Source organism: Solanum lycopersicum, chromosome 4 (assembly GCF_036512215.1).
Source record: "Solanum lycopersicum chromosome 4, SLM_r2.1".
NCBI lineage: Eukaryota > Viridiplantae > Streptophyta > Magnoliopsida > Solanales > Solanaceae > Solanum > Solanum lycopersicum.
Window position 1 is genome coordinate 3847068 of NC_090803.1, and position 18878 is coordinate 3865945.

Genomic DNA, 18878 nt, shown 5'->3' on the forward strand with positions numbered 1-18878 from the left:
CCTCACTATTTACTACCTTCATTATCTTCCTATTCATTGTTAGGAAAACTTCTTGTAGTATAAATAGTGGTAGTCTTCATTTGGTTTTATAGACACACAATTCATAAGAGAAAACAAAGAGTGAAAGAGTTAATCTAAAAGAGAGTTCTTATTAGTTGAAGGGAGGTGTTCTTTTTTGTGGAGCTTTGGACTCAACTCTTGTCCAGAGTTGTTGAGTTATACTTTGTGAAGGCTGTTGTATCCTGGAGGGGACAAGTCAAAGAGGACTACTGCTGGACCGGTGAAAACATTTGCTGCAGTGGACTTGAATCTCCTTAAAGAGAGCGAGATATTCGCGCCTCAGCCTGAAGAGATTACTTTCTTCATTTTATTTTCAATTGTAATCTTGCAATTTTATTATCTTGTAAGTTTTTTCACTAACATTGAGAAATAAAATTATCTTTCTTCTATTTTATTTGTGATTGTAATTTATTTTTTATCACTTTAAAATTTGTTGCAAACAGATAAATATTTAAATTAGTTTTGTTATTCAACTGAAAATTAATAGTTTATATATTTGTTTTGTTTTACTTTCTAGTATCTTACGAAAAGAATGGTTTTTTTTTTGACAATTTTTTAATTTTAACTTTTCAAATGACATGTAACAGAGTCGTTTGGTTTGAATACAAGTTATGTTGAGATTTTTATGAAGTGATTAGTTATAATGAAGTTAATTTTTTTTATTGTTTGTTTGATTCGTCAAATATGCATGACATAATTTCTAAGAATAAATTGTTTGATTACAAAAATACTCATTAAAAATAAGTTGTTTGTTTATAAAAGAGGGTCTAAGGGACTACTTTTTCTTTTTACATTTTTATTTTTAGATAAGTTATTTCGCGAAATAATATTCTATCCACAAGTGGGATAACTTATTTGAGTCGTAATTATCAATCTTGTGATAAATTATGTAATCAAACAAAGAATCGAGGGGTACTAAAAATTTATATTTAAATTATTTTTCCTTAAAATACATTTTGTTATATATATATATATATAATTGTAGATTGAATTTTTTTTTTACCATCCTTTAATTTGGTATCAAATTAAAAATCATAACAAATAATTTAAAACGTGATGCAAAAAGTCATAAATGACTGGCCATTATACAAAGTGTTCAATGATTAACCAATTCAAAAGAATAGACAAAAATAAATAATAAATAAAATAAAATAAAATAAAATAAAATAAAGCAAAAAATAATATTTTTAATGGACAAGAAAGTTCTTACGTCCAAAACCAAACACGTCATTCATTACATGACCCTACTTTTTTGGGAGTAGGCAAATGCCAACTTCTCCATCACTTTAATTTTTTTCGAATAGACACACTTATCGTACGTGTTATTATCAACTTCAGTCTCACGTCAGAGTTTATTAGTGTTTTTATTGGTTGTTGAAACTCAATAGTGCTTCACCAGATGTATAGTTTGAAGACATATATAACACATGTATATATATATATATATATATATGATGTCTTCACGTTATATATATATATGATCAATTTTAACTAAATTTATATTTTGTTACTGTTTGTATTGGCTTAGTAGAGTGAGGCTATATTGATTGTTTTATCTCAATCGATCAAAAATGTTTCAAACATTTCTCGTGTATCTATTATGGAGACCGTTTGGACTCAGATCACATATACATTCAAGCTCTGCTTCGAAAACATAATATCACACATAATTAATACAACTAGCCGCACATACATGTTATCAACCACAAACAACCTTAAATTTTTTTAACAATACCTTAACTACTAGACCAAACATGAGATATATCAATACGTGTATATAACCTCTTTACATAATGTAGTTTTTCGATGAAAGAGTATTGCTTGACACATCGTATCTAAGGGTGGATCCGCTCTGTATGCTATAGTTATAAACCTATATTGTATCCAAACGATTTCAATTAAGATGAAATATTATATACACGTTGATATAATATATTTCGTTACGTTTTGAAATTAAAATGCATGTACATTCTATAACAAGAAAATTTTACTATGAGTACTTTTTTCATAAATCTAGACGCAAATAATAGTATTTACGAAATTTATCTCTTTCAAAATATATTTTTATAATTGTGGACCCAAAAGGTGAATTGAAAAGCTCAAATGAAATTCTAATTCCAGATACATTGGAAGTAGGCTCTTTCTTTATCTTCCAGCTCAGGTTAACATCATAAAGTTTTCAAAACATATCTTCTAACTTTTTTTTACACACACAAAAAAATAATAAAAATTATGGTATTTTTCAAGTTTAAATATTTAGGATTAAAAAAAAATAGTTATGGTAATCTAGTTGAGCCATAATTATCTTATGTAATTATTCATGTATTGCTTAATGTTTTCGATTTTATTTTGTTTAATAATCTAGGTATTATGATTATGTATAATAAAAAGAGTTGTTCATGATTATTAATTTCTATTTAGATTGTAAAAGGCTATGTTTAATTATTTTATTTTTATTTTTTTTCTCTTTTTTTTTTGATTTATTGGATAAATTTCATATCTAGTCACACACGACACAACTCACACTATAGTGCAAATGTGAAAAGATATTGATGGAGTAATAAATATTATCATAGTGCTTAAATGTTTATCCAATATTAATTTTAGTAAAAATTAATATAAGATTAAATAATCTTTTTCTTTATTAAGAAAAAAGATGATTCTTTGTTTTTCTGTATTAATCTAGCAAAAAATAAAGAAGCTTTTTCTTATTATTCTTATATATATATATATATGTGTGTGTGTGTGTGACACAAGTATCGGTGTAAGCATGAGTTTCATATTTATTATTTTTTTATTTCACGACACAGATAGAATTTAGAGAATCAATTAAATTTTAATATGATTTTTAAATATTTTAAATTGTTAATTATTGTAATTTATAGTACTTTTTATCTAATTTTTGTGTTACTTCTCTCGTTCGAATATACGTAGCACAAATATAATTTCAAGAGTCAATCAAAATATTGTTAATTATTGAGATTTATAATATTTATTTTGTTCCATTTAATTTAACACAGTTAGATTATTTTTATATGTCTTTTTTAATATATTAAATTTTCAATATATATAAAAATAAAAAAATAAAACAAACAAATTAAAAATGAAAGAAAAAACAACTGAATAAAGGAAAAACTATCAGGTAGGCATATCGATCATGACCTATTTGATTATCTATACTAGCAGCGGGTGTATACCTTGTATAATAAAACATGTATTATCAAACATATATTAGTTAATTAGTCATTATACCTATAGTTTTATTTAATTACCACTTGTGATCAACATTCAATGGTAATTACATTAGTTGAATTTTTGAATTTATATAATCCACACGTTTGTATAATTCAGAATTTGTATAATATAATATGTATAACTTTTGTATAATGTAATTTTATATAATATACATTTATAACCGTTTAAAATTCAAATATTTGTGTTTGTATAAACTCGTTATTTTGAGTTTATATAAGAACAACTTAATTGTACAACAGTATCTGAAATTATACAAATTTATCCGTGAATTATACAAACAAGACAACTTAAGTTGTTACTATAACTCGTAAATATACAAATTGTAACTACGAAACATAATTAAATTTATTATAGTATCAATTTTCTAATTTTATCCCAATTTTAAAATATAAAATATTTTTTTAATAAAGATTAATCTCGAGATTTGTTATCCGATATACCTAGGAGTTCTTAAGAGACAAAATCAAAATGAACAACTATAAATACGAAATAAGTGGAGAGAAAAAAAAAATACATTACTAACAAAGAGGAACAGCTAATTCATAAAATTTAAGGTAAATTAAAACTGAAAAAAGCTATAAACTTGCTATATTTCTTCAGTGACAAAATCTTGAAATTTTGTTCAGTAACAAAATCTTTGATAAAATCCAAAAAATTAAAATAAATTTGCATGCATGTAATTAAATGTGCTTATTTGCTGTCTCATACTCAGACCTAACAGGTGTTTTGATGATGTTTTTTGTTCATGTGATTGTGCTTGTGTTTCACTGTTTTTTTCCCTTTTTTTTGTTGTTTTGTATCACTGTAATCAGTCCAAAATTTGGTATCTTTAAAGTTTTCAGCTTTTTGTGATTGTTGGGGTTGTGGGGTTTGTTTTTTTAGGAAAAAGATTGAATTTTTATGCAAAATTCCAAATCTTGATTACTGAGCTTTGTTAGTAATTGTTTGTATGTATGTGTAGTAGTGCTATTTCTCTTTGATTCTTGAAATTTGTGGGTTAGAAGACAGACACCCATTGAGTTGGGAAGTGAAAAAAAATGTAGATTTTTTTTTTGTTGATTTTGGGTTTTTTATGCTTCTTTGTATGTGATTTTCTTGTTTGTTGAAAGGATTTGATGTTTTTGTTGTGAGGATTAACTTGTGGAATTTGGTTTGCAGTTGAGTGAATTGTCTCTCTAGCATTGCTTGAATTGAAGAATCAGAGAAGAGAAGCTTATAAAGTATGAACTTTTTTTCATATCTCTATTTACTTTTAGTATTTATGTTTGTGTTAGGCCTGTATAATGTTCTGAGTATCTGAAAGGGTTTTGAAATGTAATACTACCTCCATCTGTTCTCTTTTCGAGATTTAAACTATGTGAACATTGACCGACATTTTAAAATGTTCTTATTTTCGTTAGAATTGCAACTGATGATTGTTTTCATATAGTATCTGAATATCAAAATTTTAATTTTAAAAATATACACAATGTAATCCCGCAAGTGGAATGTGGGGAGGGTAGATAGAGTCCATAGAGACATTGTTTCTGATAGACCCTATATTGAGTTGATTTAATCTAATTTAGCTTCGAAGATTAGTCAATTTGACCCTCGAAAAGGGAAAATCGACACTTACTTTGCAATCGAGGGAGTACTAATATATAATGTCACATATTCTTGTAAGATTTTGGGCTCTCTATTCTTTAACTTAAGGATTTGAGTTAAATGCGCATATTGATGGTGTGACCTATCTGTATACATCATTTATCTTTCTTTTTTTTTTTTTTATGTAAAGAGAATGAAACTTAGTTTTATCTTGCTAATCTCAGAGAAGGTTACTCACACCAACATGGTTTATTTATTTAGTTACCAGAGAGACTTTTTTGTGTGTGGGAATTTAAAGAATATTAGGGGTGTGCTTCCACACTATTCAAGAAAGAATGAGCATTTCCAGTTTATCTAGTTTGTAGACGATTTTAGCCAACTCCAATTAGTTTGGGATTGAGGCTTAGTGAGTGACAGTTGGTTGTAGAATATTCTTTTTGGTGGCAAAGCCAGGATTTTCCAGCAAAGGGGTGTCTAGTGTCACTCCTCGAACGAGGGTGTCTCTGCTACTAATTCCTTTACCATTTGTAAACAAATTTCTTCTTGAGACAGGTTTACTTATTGCATAGTGAGTGATAAAACTCTCTTTTTGTTAATTGGTGACGTAGTTCATCCACCATATTGTTTGAGAGCCTATAGGTCTGTTTCCTGAAATTCCAGCTAATAGTCTTTTTTGTCGGGTGTCGATGTTTTGCTGCTGAAAAAGCTGTTTGCAATTTGTTTTATTTTTCTTACATGGGCATACTAAAAGCTAGACAGGTGGCCATTGAAGAATGAAATTATTAATTTATATGGGACATGTTGATTGTTTCTGTTTTCTAGTTCAGTGAAGATGGTGGTAAGAACTGTGGATCTTCGCTCAGACACCGTCACTAGACCAACTGAAGCCATGCGGAACGCAATGGCGAATGCTGAAGTGGATGATGATGTCTTAGGTTATGATCCAACAGCCCAACGCCTTGAAGCAGAGATGGCAAGGATAACGGGCAAGGAAGCAGGATTATTTGTTCCTTCTGGCACTATGGGTAACCTTATCAGTGTGCTGACTCATTGCCAAATCAGGGGCAGTGAGATTATTCTCGGTGATTATTCCCATATCCATATTTATGAAAATGGAGGCATTTCCACCCTTGGAGGTGTTCATCCAAGGACAGTGAAGAACAATGAAGATGGTACGATGGATCTTGATCTGATTGAAGCTGCGATTCGAGATCCTAGCTTTGAAATATGTTACCCAACCACTAGGCTGATCTGCTTGGAGAATTCGCAAGCTCAGTAAGAATATTCTCTCACTATTAACTCTTTTTACGGCAACCCTCATAATCATGCTTTATCTGGTAATGCTATTGGATTTGTGCTAGTTTTTGTTAGAGCTGTATATATTTAGTATATCGTCGACCATACAACAACAACTATGCTTCAGTTCCAAGCAAGTGGGGATCGGTAATATGAATCTTCACCGACCATGTCACTTTGTTTAAGCCCATATCAGTCCAATATTTATAAAATCATTAGTTCTTCTTGCATTAGAAGTTCTGTACATGTTAATTGGCATAAATCTCTAGCAAGTTTTAAAGACTCCTAGCAAACATTAGCTATAAACCATGTTTAAATTTTATATAGATCTTTTTCTTCACATTGCTTTAGTCAGTTTTGAGTATTGTCTCTCTTTATAATGCAAGTTCTTAACCAACAACACTCTATGAGTGCAGCTCAGGGGGCAGATGCCTTTCTGCGGAGTACACAGACAAAGTTGGAGAGCTAGCAAAGAAGTATGGTCTGAAGCTCCACATTGATGGAGCTCGTATATTCAATGCATCAGTTGTGAGTACACAATTTTTTGACTTGTTAGGAAACAACCTGTTGTTTGGAGTCTGTCAATAATGCTACCTTGATTTGGATGGATTTTCAAATTAGAGTGATTTTCAGTAGTTTCTATAAAGTATATGCTTATAATGCTATATGAAACAAGTAGCACCTTTGTGAATTGAGATCTCATGGGACTTGAAAGATAAATAAAGAGCTAAATTTGATCTAGGATAGGTTAAAATGATAAATATTGGATTCAAATAAATGACGAATGTGCAACATAGCTAGGTGCACATTTTTATTCTAGACGCATATTTGTGCACAATAGCTTAAGTGTCTGCTTTGTCTTTTGACAGATTTAATAGTCATCGGTTCTTTTATATGGACATATGACTTGATGGAATTTTGAGTTTTATAGGAGTCTAAATGTAGAGTTCTCCATAATTACTTTTAAGGGCTTCTACTTTTGTCTTTCTGTATGCCTTCTTTATTTTATGTTCATTCTGATTAACTGGGTTAATCTGTCATTTAGGCACTTGGAGTGCCTGTTCATAGGCTTGTACAGGCAGCTGATTCAGTTTCGGTAAGTGATATTATCCCCAAAAATCTAGATTACCCTTTCTCTTTATTGTCTCTAGTTATTTCTGATCCACTTATTGAGTAACGAAACAAATACATTTTATTCATAACATGGTATATTAAAGGAGAAACAAAGAGATGTTTTATGTTTAGCTTGTAATGTATGACAAGGTTTTTAGTGTATTTTTCCCGAATTTCTGCTCATTTAAGAGTCTGTGCAGGTATGCTTATCAAAAGGTCTTGGTGCTCCAGTTGGATCTGTGATTGTTGGTTCGAAGAGCTTCATTGCCAGGGTATGTATGCTTTTGCATAAAAAAAATTATTTGTTCCTTGCCAAATAGCTCATTGTTTCCTTCGTTTTTTAGGCCAAAATCCTGAGGAAGACTCTAGGCGGTGGAATGAGGCAAATTGGAGTCCTTTGCGCTGCTGCTTTTACCGCTTTACAAGAGAATCTTGTTAAGCTGGAAGGAGATCACAGAAAGGCTAAGATTTTGGCTGGTAATATTTTCTCCATTTGATAAGTTTATTAACTAACTCTTTTCATTTGCCTAATGATTACCATTTACTTCTCAGCGGAACTTAACAAAATCAAAGGGCTTAAAGTTGATGTTGCCACTGTAGAGACCAACATTGTAAGTTGACTCATCAGAAATGATGCTTAATTTTCTTTTAATTTAAAAGATGATGCTTACTTTTGAGTTTCTTAACAGCTGATACGTGTTTCCGGAAATATGTGCAATTCAGTTAGATGAACCATTACCAAGATTCTGACTGAACCGGCATTTCTGCAAGAGGCTGATTCAAGCCATGGAAACAGCCTCTTGTAGAAAGCGGGGTAAGGCTGCGTATGATGTACCTTTGTCGTCCTCCCCTTCCCGAACCCCATGCATAGTGGAAGCTTTAGTGCACTGGGCTGCCCTTGATACATTACTGCTCTGACATCGATTAAAAAGCCAGCCCATCTAACCCCCTCTCCTCATAGACAACTACCTCACCTTGCTCGTAGCCCATCGGAGTTCAGACTTAATCCCCTAAAGAATAGATCAATCCAGCGATACAGAACTTCTCATGAGCCAGTTATCATGTTTCATTAACTCTTTTACATTCGGAAAACAACCTCCATAAAGCTGAGATCGAATTGCAAGAAGGAAATTTGGCTTCTGGATAGGGATGTCTTTCCTCTGGAAGGAATCTCTCCTCTCTAGTAGTCCACAGAGGGAAACCCCCATACCAATGTAAAATTTTCTTTCAGTTCCTTACGATTCCTTTTGTTATCATCAGGTATATTGCGACATACTGAAGGGGTCAAGGATCAGTGAAGCAGAGTTGGTCAAGACTTTGGAACAATATGGTTTACTTATACTACCAGAAGGCCCACTGAGGTACGCTTGCCTTTTTGTTCTTCAAATCTCCATCTAAGCACAGTTACACGTTTCCCTTGAGCGTTTATGCAGCTAAGCTCGTTTAGAGTTCAAGTAGTGAGAAATTACATAACATGCGTGTTCAAGAGGTACAAACACTTGAACTATCACATCCATAGTTGCACGAGATGTTGATGCATGTAAATATCTTTTCCTTTCTTGATGACAATGTTTAGTATAGTTGATGTTTCAAAAATGATGTTGAAGCAAACACTACTTTTGGAGGATTTGACATGCATCCACTGACTGACTTTTTTGAAGAATCCGTGCAATATAGTGTATAATTGAGATTGTTAGCATTTAATGATAGGCTCTTGTAGCGCCTTAACTGGTTTTTCAACTCAAAATCTGCTAGTAGTGCTCAAACTTGCATTTGTTGGTAAGATAGAAGATCGACAACGCTACAATATTTTTTGCCCCTAGTTTTGATATGTTTCAGAAGATTTGGCTGTCCATTCTCCTTTAATCGACTTATTTATGGAAAAATGCAAGAACTCCAAATATTGGTATCCTACAGCTCGTAAGAAACCTTCTGAGACTTAGAAATGTATGCCAATTCCACTGCAGAGTCAGATTTGTTCTACACCACCAGATTTCAGAAAGTGATGTACACTATGCAGTGTCTTGCATTCAGGTAAGAAGTTAAATAAGTCGAAGCATCTACGTTCACAAATGATCACCCACTCTTCGCTTACATTTTCTCTCGTTAAATATCTGCAGCGAGCTTTAGCAGGAGTGGCTGAAGAAAATGGTGACAAGTAACCGGATAAATCGGTTTCAGACATGATCTCTTTCTGTTAGAAACTGTTCCAAATGTTTACATGGGAGAGAGACCAGTTTCATTTTCAAATTTTAGTCAAATCTTTAAACTTCTCATTTCATGTCCTTTTAATGATCAAAAGACTTTGTTTGTTCTTCATATGTTTGTTGTTGGACTAGTTTGTCCTAATGATTTAGTAAGAAATGAATGTTGGCTCATATGGAGCAATGCTGATGTGGCATCTCGGAAACTACTCGGTACAACCTAACGATACATCCAAAACCTAACGATACATCCAATACCAGTGATTGTGTGACTTTCTTATGTAATGGGGTTTTAATGGACTGAATTTAGTTGTAAACCCTAGTCAGCAAGCAGTGGCATAGCCGCATTGTGGTAAGGTTGTCCACCCTTCGTTGGAAAAAAATAGTATATATATATATAAGTAAAATTATACCTGAAATGATTAAATAACATATTTTGGACATCTTTAACATAACAAGCTGCTGTTCTGGACATCTTTTATGAAATTTTTGATTCCGCCAGTTGCCTTGATTTTAAATCACAATTACCTTAGTCTAATAAAAATGATTCTCAACTTCAATCTCACAATATTTGATTTGAAGGTGATTTTATGGTGATTAAATTTTAATAATTTTCAACCATTATAGCTAGGTTCAAGCCTATAAGAATATTTCGTTTAGACATTTAAATTAAACTTTATTTCAATCAAACTGTGTGAGGGCAATCAAATGATTATTATATTGTATTTTATAAACCAATAAAAGTGTGCTACATGTCTACGTTTAGTAATGATAAACAAAATAAGCAAGTTATGGTTATTATTGAAATATATTGAATCAAAATTGGCTAAATAGTACTTCATCTGTTCACCTTTATTTGTCATGTTGTGCTTTTTGAAAGTCAATTTGATTAATTATCAAAGTTAAATTAGATTATATTTATTCGATATTTTAAACTAAAAAATTAGATATACAACAAATATATACGAAAAGTATTATACATTACAATTTTTTGCATATCAATATGATGAAAAAATATATTGTAAACTGTTAGACAATTTATATAGTTTTGATTCTAAAAATGTAAATATGACAAATAATAGTGGACGGAGGGAGTAAGTCATATCACAATTAAGAAATTACATACAATGACCTCGAAAATGAATAACCTTATAATCTTGATCCCACTAGCTTCATCGACAAACCTTAAACAACAAAATCTGAAACTTGATACTTCATCGACAAACCTTGAAAGTCAAATTTTGGGCCAAAGATTAATTAATCCTAAGTTCAGTCTTTTTTTTTAAAAAAAATTCTTATAATTTGCGTAATATCTAAAATTTTCTTCTTTATCACTGTTATTATAAAAAAAATATCAAATTAATCAAATACTATTAAAATATTTTGATAAAATCTTTCGAGTCTCTAAATCAACCTAATTTTTAATTATGTTGAATGAAACAAACCAAAATTATTTAAGTTCACATCAATGATCAACTCATCCAAATTCAATAAATTTAGTGAATCAAATTTTTATAGAGTTAAATTTATCCCCTATTAAAATTCAAAAAAATGATAAATAAATAAATAAATAAGAAAAAAAATGAATAATTAGCAAAACCCCTTCTCTACATTTCTGCTGCCGCTGCTACTGCGCCTTCATCTCTATTACTCCTTTCACAAGCAAAAAAGAAGAAGAAAGAATCTTTAATACTCTAATAATTTGCTTACTTCACCACAAGAACAAGAATTCTTCTTCTGGGGTCAGTAAAAATACAATCTTTTTTGGTTCTTTAATGTTAAATATCATTGTTTTTATGTTATGAACTCTGGCTATGTGAGTTGGTTTTGCTAAAAGGGTCTGTCCCAAGATGATGAATAGTTGTTCAGCGTAAAAATTAGTGCAAGTATAGTGAACCCTTTTGAGTATACTGATTAAAATGGAATGAGTTTGGTGGTTTCATGTAGCTGATTTTAGCTAATTTGTGGGGGCTGGGGGTTAAAGGTTTAATTGTTGTTTGTTTGTTGATTTTGTTGTGTTTTTTTGGCTGTATGCTGAAATGGATTGTTCTTTATGTTGGTTTCAGTATTTTGTGTGTTAATTTCCTCTTGTTTTGTTGAAAAGGTTCAATTTTGGTGCCTGGGTGGAGCTCAAATATGTTTCTTTTTGTGGTGTATCTGCTGTATGGAAATATTGCTTTTTTAGAACGTTGGACCTTGCGCCTAGTATTAGAACAGGACCAATCGCAATTATTGTTTACCGATGATGGGTCCTTGATTAAATTACCCATGCACTAGATGTTCAGCCGGGGCGTGAGGTGGGTGTTGAAGAGTCTCACATCGGATGAAAAAGGGTGGCTTGGGCTATCCGCTTTTGGCCATGAGTTAGGCTCATTGTTTTTTTGTTCTGAACTCTGCCCATGTTAGCTATTTTTGCGAAATTGAGTCAGTCCTGAGATGTTGCAGTAGATGTTCAGCGTGAAAATTAGTGCAAGTTTAATGAATCATTTTAAATACTGAATAAAATGGAATAGGTACAGAGGGCTTTGTGTAAGCTGATTTTAACTAATTTTTTGGGGGTTTGGGGTTTGATTGTGGTTCATTGGTTGATTGTTGTGATTTTTTATTTTGTTCTGTTTTCGGCTGTATGCTAAAACGAATTGTCCCTAATGTTGCCTTTAACATTTTCTGGGTCAGTTTCCTTGTTCTTTCTATATTTTTCTTCTTCTTTTTGTGGTGACTTGGTGAAGACGAAGTAAGATATTTTTGTGGGGTTTTTGCTGTATGTAGATACTCTCCTTTGGTTGTAAACTGTAAATATTGTTTTTTAGAACATTGTTTTTTGTTCTGAACTCTGTCTATTTGAGTTAGTTTGCTAAATAGATTCGGTTCCGGGATGTTGCAGTAGATGTCAACATAAAGATAGTGTAAGTATGATGAATCCTTTTAAATACTGAATAAAATGGAATGGGCAGAGAGTCTTCATGTAGTTGATCTTTACGAATATTCGGGATTGAGGTGTAATTTGACTTGTTGATAGATATCTTGCAGTTGTGATTGAATTTGCTCTGTTTTCACTTGTATGCAAACCAAATGTTGCCATGAACATTTTCTGTCAGTTTTTGTTCTTTTTGTTCTGTTATTTTCTCCCCTTTGCTGTATGTAAATACTCTGTTTTCTTTTCACCTCTTCTTTCAATATTACTCATCATATAAATTTTTGGGCTAGGTGGCAGAAGATATGTTTTACCTATTTTGACCTAGTCATTTGATAACCATTTCCCCTCTAATTTGTTGAAGGCCTAGTTTTCCCTAAAAGATAAATTAATTGATATTGGAATGAAATGGTTTGGATAGTGCTGAATGAATTAGAGGATTCATGTAGTGGACCTTTGCTAATTTGGCATTGAGGGTAGTTGATTGATTTAGTTTGGACTGGGGAAGGAAGGAGTGGCTGAGAATCCGAGGTGGAGAAGCACCGAAAGGTCGACACTGTCATTTTCAGTTTCTTCAACTTAAATGACGGTGACAACCTCTTGCTTTTTAGGAGCCAAAAGATTTTGTCTTTCTAACCGTTTTCTTCTCCTTCCAATGTCAGGGGCTCAGGTCATGCTTTTCTTATCATATCTTATCGTTGGTCATTTGTCAAGATTTCAAGAGAACTTGAACTGTTGATGACCTGATGTAATGCTAAAACTGCCATCAATCTTCCAGCTTGAGCTACATTTTCGTCGATATATTATTGTTTTTAGTGTCTATAATTGTCCAAATACATGTCTTTCTATTTGTTTTACCTCTGATGCTTGTTATTATCTAGTTCTAGCCTACATCATATACCTTAGCGACTAATTTTGTGAAGTCTATTGTACTTATTGAAAGTGTAATAGCCTATAAAGAGGTTCAGCTTCATATTAAGGCAAGTTTATGTGGACTTGTCGGTTGATTAAGCTGCTGCAAAATCAAATCAAGATTTTCCTAGCCCTCTTTTCATTCACCTCTATTGATAAGTCACTTTCCCATGTTTTATTATATATTTAGGATGGGGGATGCTATGTTGCCTTCTGTCTGTTTATGTTTGTCTGCTTAAAGTTATGAATTCTAACCACTTATGTCATATTCACCTATTAGCAAACCCCAACATAGTCGGGAATTTGAGGTGTAGATAATTGAAATGTTTTCTTCTCCTTCTCGAACCTCTGGAAGTTATTGAGTCTGGTGCTTTCAAATGAAAATGCATGCAGATTATGTAGGCCAATGGAGGCAGCTAGGCACCTGCTATCTTTTTTTTAATTGATTTCCTTCTCGAAGTTGATTGTCTGTTGCTAGTTTGACTGCTTTAGTAACTTGCCTTGCTAATTATTCAGAATATTTTAGAAGATGGAGATAGTTGAGTCCATTCCTGATCTTGCCGTGCAAGATCCGCCTGGTGAAGACTTCTCGGCATCTGATTTGAGTTGGACCAAATTCGGAACTGAAGAACGACATGATGATGTTGCCCTTATTCATTATGATCGAGTTGATGCCTTTATCATTGGAGAGTGTTGTAATGTGGAATTCCCAACAAGGTTTCACATTGAGAGGGGAAGGAAAAGAAGCAAAGGCAGTTTAAAGGAGTACAAGCCTGATGAATATTTGGAGCACAGGCTGTAAGTGCTTCAACCATTTAAGGATATATCATTTGATAACTTCTGGCCTTCTTTCTTTTTTGAAATGAATAATGTGGGTCATGATGACCACTTTCTGTTCTATTCGTCTTCACTAGTAAACTATGTACTTGTTTGAATTTTTGCTTACTTGATCTCTTGGTGGATTGACTCTGGAATGAATTTTCTGGGCAAATAAATCTGAATGTAGAGGATTGTTTGTAAATGTTTTAACTCTTGGAGATGGGGTGGGGGGTCGAAAGGGCTAACTATGAAGACTTCACTTAATTTAACCGATGGTGGATGAAGAAATACTCGGCTTCCTCAGGAGCATTTGTTTTGTATTAGTAAGTTTAAACTTCTTAAAATTTGTTTTATATAACAAAGTTATATATCCGACATATGTTGCTAAATTTTCAATTTCATGTGATTGTTTTAAAGGTTGTATCATAATCCTGTATCAGCCATTCATGTATTTAGACGTTGTTGGACTTGATTAAGTCTCCATCTAGTCAAAGATGATCCGAAATTTGTAAATCTTCTGCATCTTGTGGAAATCCAGTGTCAGAAAGTGGTACCAAGAAGTACTCTATTAGAGCACACATTTTTTAACCAAAGACTGTCTCTGCCTAACCTACAAAATCAAAATCTTTAAGGACCACAAGTACAATTTTGGTAACATCTGCTTTTAACAAAATATGTATGCTGTTGTTTCCCTCAATACATCTTTTATTCCTTTCAAACGAAATAGTTCACAAGATGCATACAGGGCTGGGCATCCGGATCTTCTTCATCTTCTTCTCTACCTTCTGATGCTGCCAGCTTCTCAGAACATGTCTGGCTGCCATGTGAGAATAGATGACTAATAGATTCCACTTAAATCCCGCAAAAGAAACACATGCTGCAGATGATGTGGCCCCTTCTTTGTAAGTTTACCCGTGTCAAGGATTGCATTTAAAGCAGCATTGTCCATCTAAAGCATGCAAATGTGGTGTTTTCCACAATATTAAAATGGCCAATGTGTTCCCAGTCAGCATCTTTGTTTCTGGATAAAATTGTACAACTCCTTGCTGAAACTTTTTCGTCCTTGCTTGGCAACCTATTGGAGAATCTTTTCTGTTAACATCCAGGGTATGGGTTCCAATAGATTTAGTTGTTGACTAATATATTCCAATTTCCAATCATTAAAATTCCTTCTAATTGCTAACCAATTTCAGGATCACAACAGCAACCGTAGAATGACTGTTAACAGCTTAACTGTACAACACAGGATATTTCTTCCTTAACATCCCATCACCAACCCAAAGTCTGTTTAGAACTTAATAGTGGATCCGTATATCCAATTTTTTATTTGAAGTTCTGTTGTAGTTCTATCCAGAGTTTTGCTGATATACGTCCAAACAACCCATTTTGTGGGCATTGACAGCATGTTGAACTGCAAGAGTCTTCTTTTTTACCTTATTTAGTACTTATACTTACCATTTCGACCAACATGTTATTCCTTTGCCCCATGATTATTTACCCATATTTGACTTTTTATAGTCAAACTAGATCAAAGTCATCTTAGGGCTAAATTTTTAATGGCTAAGTACAAAGCTCATAATATGTACTATCGCAAGAAGGTTTTAACTTTCTACCACAAGAAAATATATAAAACATCTGCTTTAGGGAAATCGTATATGACTTCTTAGGGACAAAATTATGGGAATAAGGGAGTAACACCTAGTTGTAGCTGTATGAAAAGTTTCTCCTTCATATCTTGTCATGCTGTTATTTCAGGTATTGGTGTTCCTTTGGCCCAGAAAATTACGGAGAAGGTGGTGGTATTTTACCAAGTCGACGATATAGGCTTAACACTCGAAACCGTGCCGCTAGACCCCAGTCAATGAGGGGCTGCACTTGTCATTTTATAGTGAAGCGTTTGTATGCCCGTCCATCTCTTGCACTTCTTATATATAACAACAGGCGTCATGTTAACAAGTCTGGTTTTGTATGCCATGGGCCACTTGATAGAGATGCTATTGGCCCTGGTGCAAAAAATATACCTTACATTTGCAATGAGATTCAACAGCAAACTATGTCTATGATCTATCTTGGCATTCCCGAGGAGAATGTTTTAGCAAAGCATATAGAGGGTATTCAACGTTACTGTGGTTCTGATGCCAAAGTGAACAGCCTTGCTGCTCAGTATGTCCACAAACTTGGCATGATTATTAAAAGATCTACTCATGAGTTGGATCTAGATGATCAAGCTAGCATAAGATTGTGGGTCGAGCGCAATAAGAAATCTGTTTTCTTTTATCAGGATGCATCAGAAAATGATCCATTCATCTTAGGTGTCCAAACTGAATGGCAGTTACTACAAATGATTCGTTTTGGACATCGTAGTCTCATAGCCGCTGATTCAACATTTGGAATAAAGAAACTAAAGGTAATGAAGCAATCGTTTTCTTTCTGTAAACCTTGACAACATCTTCCATAGTTCTAATTTGATCTTGTAAAATGGCAGTATCCTTTGTGCACACTTCTTGTGTTTGACTCAAGACAGCATGCCCTTCCTGTTGCTTGGATCATCACCCGCACAATTGCCAAGCCTGACGTGAGTAAATGGATGAAAGCTCTGCATGATCGTGTCCTTGCTGTTGATCCAACATGGAAAGTCAATGGTTTTCTAGTCGATGATGCTGCTGCAGAAATTGACCCCATAAGGCAAAATTCTTATAGTTTACCATTTCTCTGTATCTAGTTAGTCACATGGTTCTATAACTAATTTATATGATCTTAATGTCTTTTCAGGGAGATATTTTCATGTGCGGTTCTATTTTCACTTTGGCGGATCCGTAGAGCATGGTTGAGAAATATCATCAAGAAATGTAGTAATATTGAAGTTCAAAGAGAGATATTTAAGCGTCTAGGGAACATAGTGTACAGAATTTGGGATGGAACTGATCCTTTTGTTGCTTTAGAAGAACTTTCTCAAGATTTTGTTGATCAAATAGCCTTCTTGCAGTATTTCAAAGCCACATGGGTGCCGAAATTTGGTTAGATCATCTCTTTGTTTGTTATCTACTTTTGTCACCTTGAAAAAAAATTCCGTCACAAAGAAAGAAGAAGAAGAACATAATCTGTCATATACCAAACATATAAATCAGATAGAACCACCAATATAACTTTACTATATATGCACTCCATTACTTACATGTGTATTTAGTTTATTTCACCCTACTATATATGAAAGCATTTGTTTAGAATAATTTTCTATCTTTTGCCATTATTTTATTGGTAATAATTGTTTTTTTCATTGTACAGAAATGTGGGTTACTACAATGAAGACGTTACCTCTTGCGAGCCAGGAAGCATCTGGTGCAATAGAAGCATATCATGTCAAGCTGAAAGTAAGACTATATGATGATTCACATCTTGGAGCACTCCAGAGGGTTGATTGGTTAGTTCACAAATTGACAACTGAGTTACACTCTAGCTACTGGCTTGACCGATATGCAGATGAGAGCGATTCTTTTCAAAATGTGAAGGCTGAATATATTGCCACCACTTCTTGGAATAGAGCTCTGCAGATTCCTGATGCTGCTGTGACCTTGGATTGCAAGAATAACTCCTTTGCAAAAGTTTTGAGCCAGAAAGACAGCACTATAGCACGACTAGTTTGGAATCCTGGATCGGAATTTGCCCATTGCGATTGTGAATGGTCAATGCAAGGAAATCTGTGCAAGCATGTTATTAAAGTCAATATGATATGTGGGAATCTTCAATCTTATCGACCTTCTATGTCATTTCAGTCATTCAATGAGATTCTAGATAGTCTGTCAAAAAAGCCGGTGGATGATTCAATCGCATTGGATTTGTCAACAGCATGGACACATCAGATGCTTGATCAAATTCGGAAGCTTGTTGAGCTAAACCAGGCAAATAATATTGGCACCATAGTAAATAATATGCCTTTGAGATGGGTTGCTAAAAAAGGCAGAACGTCAGTTGGCAGACCATCAACTCTTGCTCTTCTCCCCTCCAGCGTCAACAACAATTCAACTAGTTCTGCTGCTAAGAAGAAGCAAAAACGAAAGAGATTATCAAGATTATGCTGATTGCTTGTGGAAGATGGACAAATTTCTCATATGGAACTTTGCATGGGTGCCAACTTTTTTCCCGGCAGCTACAGCCCTGGCCGTTTCATTTGCCAATGACTATTCCGCGCTTGATTCCTTGATCATATCCCATCAGTTGGTTCCCTGAATACCTAATATTCCCATTTGGTGCTGTTTTAACCAACATGATGTCGCCACCAACCAGACAGTCAGATCAATGCCAATCCTCGTGTATCAAGCAATTGACTGGTTTCAAGAAATGACCAGAGAAATTTGCTCATCCAGCAAGAAACTTACCGGTGAATGTGAAATCAGAGCTTCGTTGGTGTAGATGCAAGGTGATTTTGTGGCTACATCAGAAATTATCTGCGAGTATGTTCTCTTCTAGCTTGAGATTTTAGAAAAATTGACCTTTGAACCCGGTATGTTTTCACTTGTCCTAATCATCTACACAAATCTGGAAGCAGAAATTTTGTAGAAAATGAATGTTCATATGGATGATTCTCTTATTGTTGAACACAATTGTGGCTTACAAGTTACAACCATTAGAATAATTTGTTCATGATACACTGTACATATGATTGTATACATTGATTTAGACATAAGTTTCACTTATAATGGTTAAGCTTTCTTTGAAACTGA

At 33.4% G+C, this 18878-nt stretch overlaps 2 protein-coding genes across 8 annotated transcripts; both read left to right on the forward strand.

The window, feature by feature from the left end:
- The first annotated feature begins 3734 nt into the window (after window positions 1–3734).
- Window positions 3735–9702, forward strand: LOC101247807 (low-specificity L-threonine aldolase 1). 6 transcript variants are annotated; one of them, XM_004236739.5, is made up of 11 exons: window positions 3735–3869; window positions 4474–4535; window positions 5722–6174; window positions 6612–6723; window positions 7241–7291; window positions 7509–7580; window positions 7653–7785; window positions 7861–7919; window positions 8569–8669; window positions 9276–9342; window positions 9429–9702. In XM_004236739.5, exons 3-11 carry the CDS (start codon window positions 5732–5734, stop codon window positions 9468–9470), a joined length of 1080 nt encoding a protein of 359 aa, XP_004236787.1. In that variant the 5' UTR covers window positions 3735–3869; window positions 4474–4535; window positions 5722–5731; the 3' UTR covers window positions 9471–9702. The 6 variants fall into 6 exon arrangements, with proteins under 6 accessions (XP_004236787.1, XP_010319281.1, XP_004236789.1 ...); XM_010320979.4 differs by having other exon boundaries at window positions 3779–3869; window positions 5727–6174; XM_004236741.5 differs by having other exon boundaries at window positions 3867–4036.
- A 1293-nt stretch (window positions 9703–10995) lies between these two features.
- LOC101247514 (uncharacterized) lies at window positions 10996–18878 on the forward strand. Of its 2 annotated transcripts, XM_069296974.1 has the most exons (7): window positions 11077–11254; window positions 13089–13174; window positions 13855–14136; window positions 15913–16564; window positions 16643–16842; window positions 16930–17174; window positions 17443–18878. In XM_069296974.1, the coding sequence occupies exons 3-7, from the start codon at window positions 13868–13870 to the stop codon at window positions 18234–18236; spliced, it is 2160 nt and encodes a 719-aa protein (XP_069153075.1). In that variant the 5' UTR covers window positions 11077–11254; window positions 13089–13174; window positions 13855–13867; the 3' UTR covers window positions 18237–18878. The 2 variants fall into 2 exon arrangements, with proteins under 2 accessions (XP_004236786.1, XP_069153075.1); XM_004236738.5 differs by lacking the exon at window positions 13089–13174 and having other exon boundaries at window positions 10996–11254.

Coding starts and splice junctions, on each gene's coding strand:
- LOC101247514 (XM_004236738.5), top strand. CDS start 13,868: ATGGAGATAGTTGAGTCCATTCCTGATCTTGCCGTGCAAGATCCGCCT. Junction 14,137..15,912: donor GAATATTTGGAGCACAGGCT/GTAAGTGCTTCA, acceptor CTGTTATTTCAG/GTATTGGTGTTCCTTTGGCC. Junction 17,175..17,442: donor CACATGGGTGCCGAAATTTG/GTTAGATCATCT, acceptor TTCATTGTACAG/AAATGTGGGTTACTACAATG.
- LOC101247807 (XM_010320979.4), top strand. Junction 7,581..7,652: donor CGAAGAGCTTCATTGCCAGG/GTATGTATGCTT, acceptor TTCGTTTTTTAG/GCCAAAATCCTGAGGAAGAC. Junction 7,786..7,860: donor AAAGGCTAAGATTTTGGCTG/GTAATATTTTCT, acceptor TTTACTTCTCAG/CGGAACTTAACAAAATCAAA.